This window comes from Phalacrocorax carbo, chromosome 6 (assembly GCF_963921805.1).
Source record: "Phalacrocorax carbo chromosome 6, bPhaCar2.1, whole genome shotgun sequence".
Classification (NCBI taxonomy): domain Eukaryota; kingdom Metazoa; phylum Chordata; class Aves; order Suliformes; family Phalacrocoracidae; genus Phalacrocorax; species Phalacrocorax carbo.
The window spans coordinates 47,077,815-47,098,850 of record NC_087518.1 but is presented as its reverse complement, the minus strand read 5'-3'; the positions used below and the strand labels follow the sequence as shown (position 1 = coordinate 47,098,850).

The 21,036-nt window shown below is 36.4% G+C and overlaps 1 protein-coding gene across 3 annotated transcripts in view; it reads right to left on the bottom strand.

The window, feature by feature from the left end:
• The window catches only part of FAF1 (Fas associated factor 1), a 173,776-nt gene that overhangs the window by 58,039 nt on the left and 94,701 nt on the right, over window positions 1–21,036 (bottom strand). For all 3 annotated transcript variants that reach the window (XM_064455119.1, XM_064455118.1, XM_064455120.1), the window contains exons 9-12: window positions 4,149–4,244; window positions 2,283–2,409; window positions 1,280–1,343; window positions 267–348 (exon numbers count right to left, since the gene is read on the bottom strand). In XM_064455119.1, the coding sequence (XP_064311189.1) occupies window positions 267–348; window positions 1,280–1,343; window positions 2,283–2,409; window positions 4,149–4,244 (369 nt within the window). The remainder of the gene's footprint in view (window positions 1–266; window positions 349–1,279; window positions 1,344–2,282; window positions 2,410–4,148; window positions 4,245–21,036) is intronic.

Here is a 21,036-nt window from a genome sequence, read left to right as displayed (position 1 = left end):
AAAAAAAAAGAAAAAGGGTAGCTCTGATGACTAAGGGACTTCAATAAAAATACAGCCTGAATGATTAGAAAGCATGAGTTATTCACTGTAATTTGAAAAACCAAGGTTAGTATTTTAGTCAGGCAATTAAATGAGTATAATTTCACAAACATTAAAACCAATATAACTCCAAAATGTAGTTTACCTCTTTTAAAATAAAGAGAAAACATTTAGAGTGATTTCCATTCCCCCCCATATTAAATAAAGTAATTTTAATACACACTCACATCTCTAGCTTTCCCATAGAAGGCTTCTTGAAAAGCAGCCTCTAATGATCCAATAAAATAAACAGGATGGCAGTCACCGTATCTATTTGAGATAAAATTTCCAATTAATAAAAAATTACAAATAAGTAATTTTAATATTCTACTTCTTCATTTATTCTGGAAATGTAATGCATTGGCTAAACTTTTATAAAGATGAAGTACTACACTTCTAAATATTTCCCGTATGACCTTTAAAAGCCATCTGTCCCCCAAGGTTCAAAAGCTCAAAGTAACTACTATCTTACAAATTTTATCAGAAAAACTTTCTATTAACATACATAGACACCTTAAGTTCTATATAATTTTTCAGTCAGAACTTATTTCCTCTCTTCGTTATATTCCTAAAGGTTAATTGAAGCCTATTCTTGTATTACACATTAATGCATCTCATCTATATAAATTAACATGTCATCACAGAGGAATGAAAACAGAAATCATATAAACTTTGCATTACTTTGCAGTATATTAGTTTGCAGCTTCTATTTGATGAAATATGGCGACTGTTTAACAAGGTATGATTTGGTGGTATAAGGTTAAAAAACCCCAGCATTTCTGTATTTTTAAAAGTAGAGATTTATCCAACCACTTCATTATTGTGAAAACTTTTACTGCAACTCTATATATTTCTCAATATTTAGCAGTCTCAGCTTTTCTGTTCCTGTATACCAAATTAAAATTACTATATATAATCAGAGTCTTTATCATCCTTCTGGACCCATATGTAATTAAGTAATGATATTAATTAGTGGCAAATTAAATAAGGCAAGAATCTGTCACTCTAACTTGGACTGAGAAATATTTTATTTCAGAAAGAGTTCTAACAAAGTTAAGCTTAAAATAAATTAGATTAGGATGTCTAAATATGCTATGATTCCACAAGAAAATATGTACATTTGGTTTATTTTTATTTTCATTATTTAATAAATTTTACTCCATTTGTAACAAAAATTGCATTGTTAATAGGCTAAGCTTACCTTGAAGAAAACTCAGCTGTAAATTGTAATAAGGCATCTCCTTCATTTTCAGCATTTTCTGGCACTTAAAAAAATGAAAATATAAATAAAATACAACCTTATGGAAACAGATTTTAATATGCAAACTCACTTTGCTTCATGGATTTATGCTGACAGCTTACTGAAATGGTTACCAAAAGACCATGTAAATTTCATGAAAGACTATTGACTATGAACCTTCAGAAAGACATGAAATTTTCAGATGCTCTTAAGAATATATTCAAGCTTCCCAAACAGTAAAATCCTTAGGTCCAGCGTAATGAGATATATCACTTGTTCAGAGTTAGCACTCTAGACTTACTTTAACACATTAAAATGAAAGGACTGGCTTGAAAGGCGTGACCCACTATATTGCTAGTTACTTTTCTTTTTCTTCTTTTTTTTTTTAAACTTCCTATACATAATGTTAAAAAGTTTTCCATACTATTACATATATTTGCTGTCACAAAATTTCTAAGGTAATAACACTAATGCAAGCCTAAAATAGAGTACGCAGAATTGCATATAGAAGGTAACTGACTGCTCCTGCTCAATTCTTTTCATAATTCAAAGGAAAATGATCATTGAGAAACTTATTTGATGTAAACGACTAAAAATATTAATCACCTCAAGATGCTGAAACTAAAATCTGCAGAATTTTCAAAACAGGGAAGCAGAAATCTAGTTATCTACAGGAACATTCAGTTAGAGATCATCATTTCTCTGAGTTTAATGATTATTCTTCAACTAGAAGCTAAAAACATAAGGTTAAAAAACTTCCTTCATGGGGAGATGCTTTCATAGCTGCCTATTATGTTTGCCGTATTTTCATTTGATACATCCATCAGCCATGACACTCAAACAGTTCTAACATTCCTATCAAAAGATACCTTCCCAGTTCTTATTATGCAGAACCATCATACCTCTCTGCCTTCACTACTGCTGTACAGTCACCAATTAATGGTAAATTAATTGTCACTCTTACTCATTGGCGATTTCCTCAAGGCAGATGATGCTACTCCAAACATTTCTCCATCATCAACTCCGAACTCTGTAGCATCTTCAAAGTCATCTCCATCACTGTCACTAACCATATGAACATCAGTGCATTGCTATGTAAAAACAAAAACCAAAATCCACCATAAGCCTCTGTCACGGACATCATCTTCAGTGAAATACATACATAGTAAAAAATACTTACACATTTCAATAAAAACACTTGATATACTGCATTTTATTTTACTATTTTATACAGCATTATCAGACTGCTTTTTATAAATAAGTCCTGATTTTTAACAAAAGTTTGGTTGACAGAGCAATATTATGTGACAAAATGCATTATTATATAACTAAGGAACTGCCTCTGTATTCACATAGTTGAGTAAATTTTATCCAAAGTTAATGCTATTTCCCATCTAGCGGTGCTACAGCTCATTTAACTGCATAGGAAAGAGTGAGAAAAGCCACACAATTTAGCAATTATTTTAGACATCCAGACACAACCGACTTTAGCAATGCTTGCGTGGCGGGGGACAGTCCTTGGAAAGGTACCTATCTATCGTATTACAGTCTCTGACACACCAATTTTGCACCCGTAGTCCTAACTTGGCACACCAGACTACTGCATGTTGAATGACAGGCTGATTTATTTGGCATACCAATATAAAGGAGAAAAATCAACGTTTTTGTGCAAGGAGCTAAGGTCCCTTCTGTGCCTCCAATTTCTACTGTCAGATCTTTTGGATTTCATGCCCTCTGAAACATAAAATAGCTCAGAAAACCTTGTTTTTAACTATTCAATGTTAACTTGCCTCTAAACTCACTTCTTTTCATGAACAACTATTCTAGTTCCACTTGGTCTAGGAGTTATGGTGATAGTACACTACAGAAAATTTACATGAATCCCTGAAGGTGTAACAAAGCGTATTATGGAACGTGAGATTTCAGCTCTAGCATGCAGGTGACCATGAGAGTAGCAAAGAGCTCCAAACATGATGGGTCTCTCCCTACAACAGCTACACATTAAAAACTTCAAATAAAGAACATTTTATGAACGAACGAGTCCGCAAGAAAATTCTACAAGGTGCACAAACTCAGATAATTTTGAAAGAATGAAGTAAAGAAGCAATGATACAGTTATGTTGGCAGATCCCAGGAGAAAACAATAACCATCTATCTAACCTGCTAAATGGTTCAGGTATAGCTAAAACAGCATTGTCTCATCATCCTCTAATTTTTAACATCTATCCAACAGCATTAATCCAGGCTTGCATCCTGACCGTACCTCACAGGTAGGTCTTGCCAACTCAACTGTGCTGAACAGTTTGAAACACATCCTTTTTGTGCAGCAAGCTACACCTTAAGTGTTAAAGTTCTCTGCATAAAATAAACCTATGTGCTAAAGTTCTCTATATGAAATGGTAAGAAAAGTGTGTGGAAAATGGGAATCTGCTTCTATTAAATTCATTTTGAGGAAGGACAAAGGCATTGGAAATTTTAACCCAAACTATTAGTAGTTGGAAACAACAAAATGAGAGTTTATACAGCCTGCAAACATCCCTTTCTACTAATCCTAAAAATATATGTTTCATCCTTCTGTTTAATTCGGAGTATTTTTTGATGCTTAGTAACTTATGGCTTACTTACTTTGCTTTTCCTCTTTTCCTTCAATGACTCATTTACCCAGTTCCTTACTTTGTCACTATGACATGTTACAGAAATTGTAAATTGATTCTTTTAAGATGCAATTCTACTGATGTATTTGACAGCAGAAGGGACAGTGACCATGGCAAAATGAGCTTTCCCTGCTTCTTCCTAGAGTATACTACTTAAATAAAGATTATGTTCTTACCTCCTCTGACTGTTCCCTTGTTTGTACGGGTGAAGATCTTCTTCCAACTGTAAGTCGATGGCAAGGGAAAGTCAGACCCGATACAGCTAGAGTCATCTACAAAAAAGCAATGATCATTTATTAAAGCCATAGTCTCAATTGAGGGTCGGAATTTTTTTAAGGGTGCTTTTTGACTCAAACTGAAGACTGCACTGCAGAAGACCAAATTAATTACACAAATATAAAGAAAGAAGCCTGGAAAATTAAAATTATTCCTTGTGTAAAAATATTTAAAAAAAAACAAACAACAATGGAGTTTTACAGGTATGTATGTATAGAGTATCAAAGAAAACCTAAATGGAATTGCAAACTCAAAACTGTCTTGAATTGTTATTATCTCCTAAATGACAGCTTTTACACTGGTATACCTTGATGAAGTAAATGTAAATTTTTTCTTCCTAATCAATAAGCAAATGTTAAAGTGAAGATGATAGGTCCTGATACAACTAATTAAAACCAGTTAAGTCATCTTGAAAAAATCCCCCACCCTAATTATCTCTTGAAAGAACAGTTTATTGCCAGACTTTGTAAGAGAAACAATATAGTGGCTACTTAATAACCACACTTCATCTCCATCTTAGTCATTATTAATGTCAAAGGCACATGCCATGTTTCTCACATGAACAAGGACATACACAAACCCAGCAATGCTGAGTTGCAGTCAGCAACGACAGGATAGATGTTCATTAATCAGTGCCAACAGAAACAGTACTTTTGCCTGTTGATGTATGCCTAAATCTCCACTTTTTAAAACTAACAAGACAGCAAATGGGAAAAAAGCTATCGTCATTTGAAAGACAAAATTATTCAATGCCTGCAAACACACAACAATAATATTTTAAGATCTGAGCCTACACTGCATTTAAAAATGTACTAATCGAGACGACTGAAAATCAGAATTGTCCACTCTTCTATGATCAGAACTGTTTGTGCCATCTTTGCATTTCAAGCACCCTTCACACACTTCTTTATACAGCATAAGCCTACAACTGGCTTACTGCCCTCTTCTGGACAGAGCATCAGTCCTGGTCAAGTGAGGTTGATGACCACAGGCAGAATCTTCAGATGCACCTAAGCCCTATCTTGATACCACATGGGCTAAATTTACAATGTGAATAACCTTAAATAAATATAACCATTCATTTTGGCAATGACAAAATATTTGACACTGTACAACTCTTAGTGACATTGAGAAAGACAGTTCTGGCTGTACGTTTAAAATGTTGCTTCCAATGGTTCCTTCAGAGAAACACAGAGGGCAGAAACAGATTTTCTAGATCCTATAGAAATTATTACTATTTTTGTGGGGCATAGAATGAGAGACATTTTGCATTTCAGAAATACAGCATCCTCCTAATTAGGCTGTAAAAACATTAAGGTAAAATAGATTTCTATTATCCTTAACAAAAACCCAAGAATAAATCATAAGCCTTAAATTTCTTTTAATGCCACAAGCACTGGAAATACCCCATTTATTTTTATACATAATTTAGAATGACTTTATCACTTGTCTGATAGAACTCACAAAGATTTAATTTGCTGCAGGTTGAAGCAGGCTGATTAAGCAGGCTGGTTACCAAATGAATGTTAACCTGTCTGAACTAGCCTACTGTCATATTCTCATAGCAAGGTTAAACAGAAGTTTAGCTGCATAAAAAGCCTAGCTATCGTCTTAAAGGAAGTGAGTAATAATTCTCTGGAGCAAATGAAATATTAAAGACGACATACAGGTCAAGACCAATTACCTATGAAGCTCCTGTGACAAGAGCGTTAAGAACTGTATTCTCTGTAATAATCCACCAGTTTAATTAGTATTTTTATAAGCTTTTAATAATAAACAAAACTCAACTGTTATAAAACCTGAAACTTTGCCCTGTAGTTACCACACTATATGAAATACTGGTAAAACTTACACACACACACCCACTAACCACAGGCTGAAGTTCCCTATCTAACAGCATCAAATACCCTGACAGATGCCTGGAAAGGCTCCTGATATCTTTTAAATACAGATTAAAGAAAGAGTGGTAAGATCAAGCAAGCAGTTATTGTGCTGCTTCATCACTTGGCCCAATAGCAGGGTGCTGCAATTCCAATTTGCAACCCTATATTATAGTGTCAAAGCGTCTCTCAAAAATGAGCTAACAGCAGAAGGGGTTCAACATCAGAGCACATTTCATCCTGTTCCCCAGACGGTTGCTGGAATGTTGGTTTTTGTGCACATTTGTGTGAGAAAGCGCCCTCCCCTTTGGCTTTTTTTGAGAAGTTTTTTGCAAAGGAAAGACTAGGACAAATAGAAGCTCTGCCGATCTAGCAGCATGAGCATTTCTCTAGGATTAAGTTACCTTCATTCCAAGATAGTCTCCTCCCTCTCCCAAGAGAGACTCGTGCACCATAAAGTTTAATCTTTATTTTGGAAATGATAAAGACATCAGCACTAAGCAAAACATTACTTTCCAGGCAGCTCAGTCCAGTGCCATGGATAGCAAACCTGAACTTTAACAAGTATTTTGAATGCAGGCCAATTTACCAATGGGAGCACCCACTGAAATGTCTCAGTGGCAAGAACTGTTTAGACGTCAGGCTGCTCTTGGAGAGTTTTTTCTTTCTAAACATTGCATCTGCCTACTCCCAAACAGGGTTGCAGTACATTAGCTATATGAATTGCTGTGTTGCAGCCACCTTCCCATGGGAATGGACAAAATGTTTTTACCAACTCCAAAACTGAAAATGCTGGTTTGTAGCCTGCGTACCCAATGACCCATATTCCCAGCTCATGAATCCATCTGACTGGGTAAACACTCAAAAGTCACTAACTTTTCAGAATATTCTCTTTTTCTGCATGAAAATCACCATTATGTGAGTACTATAGCTTGAATCAGATGGCTTTCACGTGCACAAGAAGAGACACTGAAAGACACATATGCACGACTCTTGGCACCAATACTGAACTAGATATAGATTATGAAATAAATAATACATTAAAGCAAAAATAAATAAGGTTAATCAATTTTCCTAGGCAATAAATGTAGACATGTGCCAAACCCTGCTTATAAGGTCTCACAGCTGAAAGGTACTTGAGTTGGAAAGTGAAACAGAATCAGAAATAGGCAAAATTACTCATAAAAAGTAACTCAAGATGATTACTGAAATCCAGATCTCTTGTCCAACACTGTGTATAGACTGCTTGTGTTTGCTGAAAGTTTAAATTGTCTCCTATTTGGCTTCCTATAGCTTTTTAAGGAGAAGGACAATAAAATTGAAGCCTTGAAACATTCCAGGGAGAGTGGCAGCAGGAGAGTCCTTTTAGGAGACAGTAGAGATGTTGGACGGATTGCTACCGGTATGCAAAAAGGTAATGGTACGACCTGAACTAACAGTGCACAAAGGATACTGGAAATATATTTTAGCTACTAAAAGAAAGACCACTACCAAACCTTACAATTCAGAGAGAAAAAAATATTAGTCTAATGCTCACTTGTGCTTTCCAACACTAAGACACTAATTTATTTGTAAACGTTCAGTGTAAGATGATTTGTATTTCAACTGCCAGCATTAATAATTGGGGGATAAAGTTAAGCAATATCTTTTCTAATCTGAACATGCAGGATTCTTTGCCAAGAACTTTCCAGATCAATGTAGAAATATTTGCCAAATCCAGAATGAGACCAGGTGCTTTAAACAATAGATTATTCTTCCTTTTACAAAGTATATTTTTTATGTAGAAGCTTCTAGAAATATCCCTTAACAATATAAAAAAACTATTTTTTCAAATATTTCATGATACAAATATGTCTGCAGCAGAGAAAGAAATCATTGAGAGCATGTACGAGTGTGCTCAGAATAATAGCAAAAATTACGAGTCCATAATCTCACAAGCTTGCAATCTTCTGGAAAGAGTTTGGTGGCACAACTTAATTCCCACTCTTGTAGACTTCTGAAATTACAAAGGAAGGAGCAAACTCAAGTCTCTTGTATCAGTCCAGAGATATTTAATCAAGACACTGAAGTTCTGAAAACGGTAAGTGGTAGAAGAAACATGAAGGGATAATACCAACAGAGAACTGCAGCTGCAGAATTCTCTCCACTGAGAAATGCTGATACAAAAAATATAAGATCAGTGTACTAGATCAGGAAAGTAGTAATTGGATATGACAAATTGGTCTTCCTCATATTCAGCCACATGCTAATGGAGAAAAACAGCACTTCAAAAGAGCTTCTACTGGCAACTGTACCTAATGAGGGAAGTACGAAGGCACGTTCTAAGAGCTTTCCTTCAAACTTGGAGAATATAGCCGCTCCAAAGTGGCCAGCTTAAAGCAATAACCTGTGAAGAACTGGACCTTCTTCCTCATCCTCAACTATCACAGCCATTTTGGAAATGCTCACTCTTTGCTCCACGTAAATGCAGACAGAAGTCTCTCTAGCAATCCAGTAATCTGAATAAAACACTATGACAACTCTTCTTGCCGCTAAGCTGCCTGTATTTAAGTCAGAACATACTTTAGAAAATAAATTATGATAGGAAAACAGGCAGGCACATTTACAGACTCATCCATTAGGCCTGTTATTATCTCTCAGTGCTTATTGTTGCAAAGTGTGTCCTTTCCAGAGGGATGAGATGGAGAATGACCTGCCAAACTGCTGCCAAGAGAGGCAATGATCTTTAGTAGAAGAGCTAGCTCTGGAGACAAGCAAACTCCCTGCCACAGTCATCAACATCAACTTCCCTTGGAACTCCAGAGTTTCATAGGTACAGTAGGCAAGACAAGCCTGCAAAACATGTCACCTTGCAGAAGATGAGAACTGCAGTTATGTAACAGACCTGCTCTGGCATGGCTTGAGAGGTCGCACTGTTCACGGGATACTTGTCATCAAGGAATCCCCTTTTCTCTAAAAGGATGCAGCTCTTTTCACAAGAGCCACCGAAAACAAGCAAATGCAAGTGATAATGTTTAAAGAAAGTAGGAATATTGATTTATTTAATGCTCTTTGTTAAGTGTTTGATTGCTAGAAAAGCAGCGAGAGTTTTCAGGTTTGGGAGTGTGTGGGAGTTCTGCTTGTTTGGTTTGCTTTAATGTACATTAATGCATTTATCTAAACATACAAGTACTTACCACTGTTCCTGGTAACCAGGGCAAGTTATTAAACGTAGCCCTTCAGCTGTATCACCTGGTAGTTGTCAATTTTAAAAAACACCTTTTGACTGTTTAAAAGACCACTTAAAATGAGAAACAATTTCAGTCACCGTAACAGGGTAACTATCTTTATTGTTTGAGGTTCTCAAACGAAGAATCCTTTCCAACTCACTGGAGTGGTATTTTTCCACGACAAAATATTTTCTTCACTAATGTAATTTTTTGAACATAAACTAGAGATTCTTGATCATTTGCTCTCAGAAATTCAAAGGTCAAACTATAAACTTTACAAAGCATCAGAAAAAAATTCACAGAACACCTGATCCATATGCAAAAGAGAGGAACCTATCAAGGATGCTAGATTTCACTTGCTCATGCACAGCACGTGAACCAACAGGCAAACCTAACAAAGGTTTGCCACCTTGCAGTGGACATATCTGCTGGATTTTTAATATAAAATAAAAAGAACATAAAGAGAAATATAATTTTGGTATTACCTGACTGCTATGAATCAGTCAAATTATTCAATTAGCTGTACTTCTAATGCAGAATTACGTACGGCTGTATATAATCTGCTTCAATAGAAAACTAAATGGGGGAATTCTCACAGTGTGTTTTCCTCCTGAGGTAAAGGAAAATAATCCATGTTTTCTGCCTTTAATACTCAGAGATAAGGTAAGCAAACAAAATTCTGGTGTACAAAATAAAGCGTGTTTTCCGATACTTGACTGTCCTTCATAAATCTCCCACAAAAAGCACATTAATTCCCAGTCCTGCTCAAGGTCAGCTTGTAGGATATTAGGCAGAAGGAAGCCTTAATAACCTTCCCTCCAGTTCTAGCATCCTGAAAAATAGTTAGGTAAAATTATAGTTCCAGCTTTCCTTCTCTGCTCACTAGCGCAGCTGGATGGAGGAAGCCACAGAAAGAAACCTTCCCAAAGATGTCGCTCCACGTGTAATTGCCAAGAAGGTACATGCTTTCTAACGCATCCTTTCAGACTCTATAATGTTGAACAGGTAGAATTAAAACTTGCCTATATTCAGATGTGGGGGTGGGTGGGTTTAGCATACAAATTGCATAATTTAGCCTTTTGTTTTTTATAAGCTAAAGCAGTTAAGGAACACTCACATTACCTAATCCTAAACCTTTCAAGCTGGCATCTCTAATTTCTGTTTGCTGTAGCTCTCATAATTAGCCCAAGACAACGAGGCGCTCCACCCAGCACAGTGCCTTTCCCATCTGTCTCTCTGTAATGCAATATCTTTAGAGCACAACATCCAATCAATTCCAGATTTACACTTAATGTTCTGGGTATTGATATTGATTCTGGTGAAAACTGGCAATGCCTGTTCTCCCCTTGTTGAGCAAGAGCAAAAATCAAGCCTGCAGAGTATCTGTTTGTGCTACAGGTAAATCTGCTGTTAGCACACATTGTAATATGGAGTTGTAGCTGGATAAACAACCTCCACAAGTCAGTAACTGCAGTAGCTCTCTGTTACCTCAGTATTGGTTTGAGAATGTTTCATGCCTTCACTGTTATCGTTGTACAACCAGTGCACTGCTTAAGAAGAGAAGATTACTTCAGAAAAATATGCCAAAAATACTATTACTCACCTTGTGAAGTCAAATTTTGATAGCTATTATACAAATATCTTGAAACCCAAAAGCCTTTCTTTTGCTCTGGAAACAATAGCAGTGTGCAAGCAACATTCAGGGTATTATTAAAAGTGTTGTAAAGTCATTGTGAGTAAAAAGTTATTGAATTAATTAAGAATAGAAGTTCATGCTAAACTTGAATTGTCTTTGAACCAGAGCTGTTTTAACAAGGTGAATTCTACTGTAACTACAAACTTTTAACCACCCTCGATAATTATTATTGCAGTATATAACAACAGACATTTATAGCCACTATTTAGTACTTCGGCCATAACTAGCTTGTCAATATTAGCAAGTTGCTGTTTCATGTTAGGAACAAATATAGTAACAAACATGGAAATGATATCCCAGAATAATATTTATAAATCAGGAGGTCATCAGCTGAACAAGAGCTTTTTTCAGAGGCCACATATCAGGCTGTAGTACACGTGGAGATTTACAATATACATCTATCACACAAGAAATTCTTAATCACAAATGAACACACTGTTGCCTACAGACTGAAACCTAATCCTGGTTCATACACTCCATGTGACAGCCCTTTCACTGTGCTCAAAATGTGAGCTGCTAAGCTTTTTCATTTACTGGTTTACTCACCGATACATGGCTAATGTAGAAAGAAACAAACATGGCCGAGTACATTTCATAACACACCATGCTCAATTATTCAGAATAACCGAAGAAAGAGGTGCAAAATACTCAATGACTGGCAGGTGTCTCCACTGTGAAAATTTCACTTCCATGCAATTTGATCCTTTTTCTTGTTGGAGTAATTAATTACTATGATGCCTTTCTCCCCTCATCAGGTAAGAGGAGGGGTAAGGATAGAAGGTTGAAGAAGGAGCTTTATGAAGCATTTCAGTTCTCATCTTAAACTTACTATTCTGTTATTTGACTTTTGTTGTAGCATAAGCTAATTCCCTGAGTATGATAAATGTCAAAGACACTAGAGATGTCTGTATGTATGCATTTTCTTGAAGCTAGGGAAAAAACGTGGTCTTTTTTGAAGCCAACTATATGACGTTTGAGAAGGAACAAAAGTTTGAGAAGGAACATTTCTGTCCTAGTTTTTTTCCATTATACTCTATATGCATATGGTACTACTAGCTGAGTTTGGATATTAGGCATATTAGGGATGAAATAATTCCATATCCCAAGTGCACCAAGAATAGTAAGGTAATAAGACAAAAAAAATCAAAATCATCGCTCTTCTACATCTTGGCTGAATAGTGTGGCTCCTGCAAAGGAGCCTTGCTTTATCTCCAGGTTCAGTCCATTCTCTGTCCATTCAGCCAGGGTAGGTAACATCATGATAAGCAAGAAATTCTCTCACTGCTTAGTCTAGACAAACTTCAGTTTAGATGTCTGCAAGGCATATTCATCGTTGCTAATTCCTTCTTCTTGATGAGCAGATCTCAGAAGAATTCAAACATGTTGATTTCTCCTAGCCTAACAAGATGTCATCTGTCTCTCCTCACTAGACAAATTAAATTCCCTGTTCAAAAAGATTATCATACTAACTGTGCAGAATGGGAAATTAGAGAGAAATACTTTTTCAGCAGGGCTAGATGAAGGCACAGACCTCAGGTCTTTAAGTCAGAATCTCAGGGTAATGTAGGGGACTGCATACCAGTTCAGCCTAACATTACTCCCCAGAAGGACACAGGAATGAATTATAAAACAATCTATTTGAAACGCCTAGAAGAGAAGTTATTCTGCTTACCATTGGAGCAAGACTGGTCAGGCTGCTCCACAGCTGAGGCTGCTGCTCCCAGCTCACTAGCGTTTCCACTTTCCATTTTTCTTTTGTAATCTATCCTTTTTGAGATTAAAGAAGCAAGCAAAACATAAAGCAAGGAATATCTGTGTGGTGAAGGGGAGATAGGAGTTAATGTGGCATGTGGGAAAAATAAAAGTGTAGAAGGGAGGGAGACAAGGTAGAGCACATGAATGATGGCAGAGAAAGTTTTGCTTCCACACTTGAAAAGTAAGAGTGGGAATTTTTCCATTATACAAACATTTAAAGAAAACAGTTGTTTCTAAATGGATCCAGCACAGCCCTTGAATATAAATATTAAAGCAGCGGTAATATGAGTGTGGGAACTCTTTGGCAATTTTTTGCAATTCTCCAGAGAATATCAGATGACACCATGCTCTTTCCTGGTTGGAGACCCAAACACACAGAAAGCAACCCATGGAGGAAGGAGGTGGTGGTCTCCCAAGCAGCTCACACTATTTCTGAGGATACTCAGAAAATCATCATTTCAAGAAAAATGACACTATGACATGAGAGATTATTTGTATTAGCTTGTTCTTGCCATGGCTCTAGTTCTCAATATTTAACCAAGCTTTATTAACAATGTGTGGGCAGCCTGTTGTGCTCAGGCAAACCCTCACTAAATTCCTTGGGAACAAATAGGTGCTCAACACTGCCAAACCCACCACTTATCACTGTATAATTATACATTAAATAATCTATCTTGTTTTCAGTGTATAATCTCACAAAATCAAACTGATATATGACTTAAGATTTCACACATGTTCATGTTTAAAAGTGATGTTTAAAATTTCAAGGGATTAAAGGTTTTCTGTGAATTAATATTTACATTTTGCTTTGCTCTTTCCTCAAAGCTAGCAAGTATTGTTTCATTAGTAACACACTGTAAAATTACTTCTATCCATACTGAAATACATTGTATACATAAAACAAGTGTTATCATAGCAATAACGAGCAAGTACCCCACTCTAAAATGAGGATACATTCCAATTAAAAAAAAAAGTCTATCAGATGCATTTTTTTTGAAATATACTGAAACAAGGGCTTTTTTGGTACTGTGAAATCAATTATGAGACTCAGAGGGATTTACTATGCAGAACTGAAGGGCTCTCTTCAGTCTATACTGTTCAGCAAGACATTGCTGTTCAAGTTTAGTACATAATTTAAAAAAAAATTAAAATCAACCAAAGCTCATCTACTATCCCTCCTTGAACAACAATAAAAAGTGGATGTAATTCTACATCAGCCACTTCATCTTTTGACATCAAATAGCATTAGCTGGGAAAAACAATCAAGTATGCTCTAAGTTTGTTTGTTTTATTAAACTATTGTACCAACATTAAAATGAACAGAAGAGTTTAAAAAATTTGACAGGCCTTGAAATTAACTTCCTCTGGAAAATAACTTAATTTTCATTGCTCATCTTCAATTAAAAAAAAATCTTGACAGGTATTCAACATTTCAGTTTAAACACTAACTGGATGAAAAAAAATCTCTAGGGTGGAGTGTGTTCAGGTTATAAATCAGAAATGCTTATTTTAACTCCTCACAAAGTGTTGTTGAGATAATTACTGCTGACAGCTTTATTCAAGGTTCATTTCACTTTTTCTACTGTTTTTCCCCTGTTAGAAGTTCAGCAGGGCCCATGGGAAGATCCACCCCTCACACCTGTTAGGGTTCTTCATGTTACTGAGGGCAGTTTGGACATGTCACTTCAAATTAGCATTGTGCCAGCGCGCTGTGACAATTACTTATCGCAGGTTTAACTTGAAAAAAAGTTTCTAATCCAGCCACAAGAACAGTGTCAGAGTACGTAATTTAAACCTGTCAACTCAGGTTGTAGGAAATTCATTCCAAGGATTTCAGTGATGTTCCCATGGTAGATCTCTGAAGTATAATGAAGATTAAAATCACAAAGGAATGCTAGAGTTAGAATACAGAACCCAAAAGTTAAAAAATATCTGAACTGGAAAAAGTGTATTAAATATTAATAAATTTTTTAAAATTTTATAAATTATCTAGATTCGCATTAAAAGATTGCTTTCCTTAATTCTCTAAAACTCTTCTGCAGTTTATTCCAAAAGGCTGCATATTAAACGTACGTATCTTATTTCTTCCGCTGCAGTATAAAGGCACAACGCTGGGAGAACTTCACACAACGTGCTGAAGGCAGCAGCACAGTAAAGATGCTCTGGAATCGACTTGTGGATAAACAGCACACAGGGTGGGAGGAGGGAGGCTGGAGAAGAGTCCATGGCACAGCGAGCAGGCCACTTGTGACTTTCAAGACAGACCCCGGATGAGGGACACTGGAGCCACAGTGACAACCACAATAAAGCAAGCTTCACACAACACTACCGGGAGTTTCTGTGCAAGCTTGAGAAAAAGTTGTGCCCAGTCCTCTGGGAACACCCAGCTCTGGTACGCTGGTTGAACGTGCATGCCAATTTTTGCTACGGTGGCCGTTAATCACCAGTTGCATTACTGTGAATCTATCACTCTCGTTTGCTAGCTGAATGAAAGAGAAAATGATCCCTGCTTTTGATTATTTCTCATTTGATTAAGTCTAGTCAGGCAAGTTAGGAATTAAAGCAGAAGGATATTGTAGTACTTAATGTTGCTTCAAACGACAAATATATTTAAAGGAAACAAAAGGGAAATAATATTTCCTTGTACAACAGATTTTACTAAGAAAGACATATACTTCAGAGACTGAAATAAATACCCATGATCACTTACAGAGCTCATTCTTCCTCTTAGACAAAAACTGTAAATACTAAAAAGGATGAAAAATCTGCCAAGCCATTTGCAGCTATTTGAAACACAGGGTAACAGAATTAAATAAACGCTGAAAGACCTGGAACACAGTTAAGTATAGACCATGGGGCTAATTGTGGATCTTGAGTTAATTACTTTCCACTGATACGTTTTCTCAATGGTCTTTTACATCAGTTTTTTCTTTCCTCGGTCTGAACCCCAAGGCAATTCAGCATGCTAGCCTCCAAACTCTGGGTGATTCATTGTGTACTTCTGCCTTAGGATTTTTAGTTCACGCAGAGAAAGCCAGGCTTTCACATCAAGTTGATGTTAATGTGCACTGACAAAGCAACAGTAAAGGAGCTTCATGTTTGTCAAAACGTGCACTTTTTAATTTAGTAATTGCTTTATACTGATATGCAAATAATGACACATTTCCCAAATTTCCAGTTCCTCAGCAAGGCTTTCACTCATTATTTAGTGTTTAAAACTTATGCATGTAAATTGGTTAAGTGAGCTTATTAATAAGTACACCTGTGTGAATTGATCTGTAAAACATATATATGCCTGGAACCGGTCATAACTCACTGTACGTTCCTGAATGTCCCAGAAACTGAAAATAAATATTCTCTCAGCAAAACTACACCTATTAGGACTAACAGAGTGTTATTCATAGATAAACTGGGGTTCCCACACCTTTCCCAAGCTAGAGAGTGACTGCCTTTGGGTGACAACAAATACCAGGAGTCAAAGCATTCATCCATTTCATGTTGCCAAATGAGAGGAGGACCAAGGTAAACAAAAACAAAAGGTCTACAGGGAGAAAAAGGATGAGAATCCCTCTAGTACCTGAAAACATGGGAAAGTGCCAGCATCCACTCATCCATCAGTTCTCTGAGGACCATCACACACTCTGCAGTCTGGTTATGGTATTTTGTGATACTTACTTCTGATATTCTAATGGCAACTGTGAAAAATTCAGCTGCGCTTAACATGGATTTAGACTTCTAACAATTGCAAATACACTAAAAAGAGTTAACCTGTCTTCCTATATTTCCTTTCCTCAAAATTCTTCACAGCATAAGGGCTGGAAAGTAATTCATGTACTAATATTGTCCTGTTTCACTTGCTGGCTTCTGTGTTGAAACACAGTGTCTGTTAGGTTTCTGGTATTTTCTTAAGTAACTATGTAACTGCCAGACAATATGGTATAATATTGTTTGTTCTAAGTCTGATCACAAATTGCCTATTTTTTGCTATTCAGAATATACAAAAACCTGTTAAACAGATTTTAAAGGTAAGAAATAATAAGCAACAGTATAAACCAACAATCAATTTGATTTATCCAGATCAAATATTGCCCACAGATATTCACAGATACATCTTGGGAACTGCTTTGCATTCACAAAGAGTATCAGCCAAATACTTGGCACGTTTCTGGTCTATGGTGGGATGCCATTTACTTCACAGCATTGTATGATGCTTTGGATGGCAAACAGAAGAGTGCCTGGCTATGTTTCCAGCACTATATAATTCCTTGGCAGAGTTCAAGCATTTGTGCTAGCAACACTGCTTCCAACAAATGGTTCAAACACTGATAGGCTTTTTCTGCTGCCTCTTCTTCCTGGATATCTTTTGGAGGAATTGGATTTTTGCAATGATAGCCTTTGAAAACATGGTGTTACTGACTTCTAAAAAGGAGCTTCTGAAAAGGATGATTGTTTCTTATTTTCCGTTTCGTTTACCTGGAATACATGAAAAGGCCTTTAACTCTTTACATCAGTAGAATTAAAAGCACTGAGTACATATCCTCCTCAATTAAATGAAAAAGGTTCAAAACTACAAATAATAAATTGTATTAATGCTAAACAATATTATAGTATTCATAAATGGTAAGTTCTTGGGTTGGGGCAGTTACAATTAAAAATTCATTAATGTCATTCATTCACTGTGACTATGTATTGAATGTGCTTGCTTGATGTATAATGGTTTCAAGTGTGACAAGCAAAAGATTAAGAACATAAATAACTGAATAAAAATTAAGCACTTTTAAAGGGTCTTTCTAGTCAGAGACCTCTAAGAATGATATAAACATGAAGCAGTCCCAACATTTCAGACTGGATTTTCTTAGCCATCTCACTAATGTTACTTTTCTTTGACTTTTAAGGAAGTTCAGCATTATATCTCAGGCCTCCTCTTAGAAATGAGAATGTCTGAGTTGCTTAAGTAAAGCAGTTTATTCAATGTCATAAGAAAAGCCTGCAGAGCTACAAATCTGTCTCAGGTCTATGTTTTGACCACTGGCAGTAACTACATTTACAAAAGGAATTCAATCCGGTGATTGCTATTGAAAACAGAGCTCTTCTCTCATTTGGCAGAGGAAGTTATCTGCCTAAAACAGATTTGTCAACTAACATTTTCTTGGTTCCACATTTTGTCAATAGTTTAGTGAACTTTAACAAAAAATTCCCAACAGAGAACCAGATTAGCTCCATTCTAAGCATTTAAAAAGTTATATGTGGACTAATTTAACATTATATAAATACCACTTCTGTTAAAGGAAGCATTTGAGACTATTGTATCAGGCTCTGCACACAATTAGAATGAACCAAGTGAAGTTTTAGCAAGAGCAAACATTCTCACTCACACACACACAAAACAACGAAAGTGATGCTGTAATTTTACATAGCTTTCTTCTGCTATTTCATGGCGAGCCCACTTACCATACACTTACTTAAAGTGAAACTCTTGTTTACAGAGTCCCAAACACCTTCAATCTGTTGCAATGGATTTTCGTGCATCTTCTAGTGAAACTCTGCTCTGCCTATATGGTGGAGTTTCATTACAAAAGAAACAAGTGCCACTGTGATAATCCTCCAGGAATAATGCAATTACCACTTATCAAACAGGCGTCTGCTGTATTCCAAGGAGATTATCACTTCCTATTCTGCTCTCCGAGAGCACAGAATAAAAGAGAAGCTGCTACTATTAAATGACTGAGAAGAAAATGAGTTTTTGATAATAGCTCTTACTACTAGCTTCTCTCAGCAAGGCATGAAGTAAATGTAGTCCTTCTGTAACATCTTAGCACTGAAGTATATATTTTAGTTTCTACAAGGTGAGTTACAGCACCTAAATAAGCCCACTCCTGTTAACTGAATCTGAAGTATCTCTCTTTCTTTCTTCATTGAGTACTCCGAGAACCTCCACACCTACTGCCTTATGCCAAACCCTGCCCTTTGTGAGTACTCCTGAAGGAGGAACACCGCCTGCTCAAGCAGAAATGGGCTGCAGGGCTGCTCCACCAAACACGTTTTCATTCAGAGATGTTTCTGTGACAATATGGTGTTTGATGAAGGTACAAACGGATCTCTAAGATGAAGCTCCACAACTGTAGAGAATGAAAACTTTTTAACAGGATACAGTTGTAGGTTAAACTCTGGCTAAGTGTAATTTGATCACCAAAGGCAATTTTTGAGCATATTTTCAAACCAGCTTGTTAAGTGGGAGTTATCTCAGGAACAGATCCCCAAAAATGAGAGCAAAGGCCCTCTCCTATGAAATTTGGGATACAGTTTCTTGTACATAAGGTGCTATTGCTACATGGCAAAATGTATAATTGGTTTGGAGGAAAGTTAAGAGGAAGAGTTAAGAGGGTAAACAGCCTAGGTAGCCTTTCTGCAGATAGAAAACCTGCAGAAGGAGACAAAAGGCTACTTCAGAGTTTGCTAGTACTGTTCAGTGACTGTAACGGCTAGTGACTGTCCATAGGTAGGTACTTCAGAGAAAGTAAGACACTGGCGGTGCTGGAGAAACTCTCTCCAGTGAAGATTACCACTACTTCAATATAAGGTCACAGGAAGAAGAGTGGTTTGTGCTGCTGCCTTTGCTGGGACACAAAAACCTCCAATGCAGTTCTTGTGCATGTAGATGGAGAGGTGAAATGGTGAGAGATATATATACAATATACTCCACCAGTACCTTGTCTCATGGTGGACTTCAGAGATCTGGATTGCCTTGATCTATCCTACTGACACTTCTCTCTATTCTTACGGTCATTTCTATCACATTTTGATTTGCAGGTTCTGTCAATATAAAGACAGAAATTGGAAGCAATGTTGAAGTGGTGAATTGAAGTAGCAGTCTCAGTCAGTCCTTGTTTACTAATTTTAAACTCTATTCCTTTTAATGAGTTTTACGAACATGCCATTTTTAACAAAAATAGCTATCACGTCTATGAGTTTCAAAGCAGGAACAAGCTAAAAACATTGTCTCAACAGAACAAGCAGACTTGTCAATCTCTTGCAAAAGAAGAAAGCAGTAAAAGATTACAAATAATTATGTCTATAGCACTGCTGGTGTTCCTTATGCTTTAAAATTCCAGTGACAACAGAACTTATTATCGAACAAATTAATTACTAACAGCAACCTTAAAATTTGCTACCAGCCTTTCCCTGGTTATGCTGAAATGGGGTCGAATTCCACCAGGCGAAGCTGATGCAATTTTAGGTGATGGTGCTTGTCTTATGCTAGCAATTAATTTGGCTTTTTGAGTTCTTATTGTAAAAGATCATAATGCACTTGGCAAACTCATTGAAATTTATATTTTTGAGATAAAACGTGATGGTTATTTAGCAATGCCATTACCCTTTACAGTTTATGAGAGAAGAAGCACTTGAAACTGATAGTTTGCACTTTAAAATGCACAAGGAGTTAAAGCAAACAGCTTGCAATTGGCACAGGAGAGCGTATAACTTTCCTTAAAGTTATCCCTCAAAAGAAGTCATGAGATGAAATAGAAAAATCTCAAAACATAATGTGGTATCAAAAAGCAAACTAATGCAAAATTTGTAGTATCAGTATTTCTTAGGCAATAAATTTTATGCAGCTCCTTAAATATATGCATTCTAAAGAATGAGAATTTTATAAATTGTAGAAAAGAAATAAAAATTCAAAGACCTGGTGAAAAAGTGGCCCTTACTCCATGGGCAGACAGAATCTGGGGTTTATGGAAGAGAATTTAGAGAACTAAGTAGTGTGTTACCTATCAGAAACAGGTGACTGGAACAGATAGTCTGCATTTGTATCTGAGAGGGAACACCTCTCAGCATGATCCTTTGAAGCACAAAGGGAATAGTCATGATGGGTGGCAATTGGCTTCCCAGATCTCAATGCTAACTGGAGATAACATGTACATCTTTCTGCACCTTTCTGTCACCTGAAATATCTAAAGAGGACTTCAGAAACCCAGACTGAGTTTGAAAATGCAAATAGGCAGGGAAAGCACCATCCAAGAAATCTCTGCATTGTTGCATTGTCACGCAGAGGTGACTAGTTCAGATCCTGTGAAGTGCATCACTGCAGTCCTGTACCAGGGCTAACTTATTTCAAATACAAATCTATCAAAGATTATTGTGCCACCTGGACCTTGAGATTTTTTTTTTTAAATTATTAAAAGACAGTTCTAGGATTTTAGTAGCCTTTGAGGAGAAAAACCAATAAATTAGAAAACATCAAAAA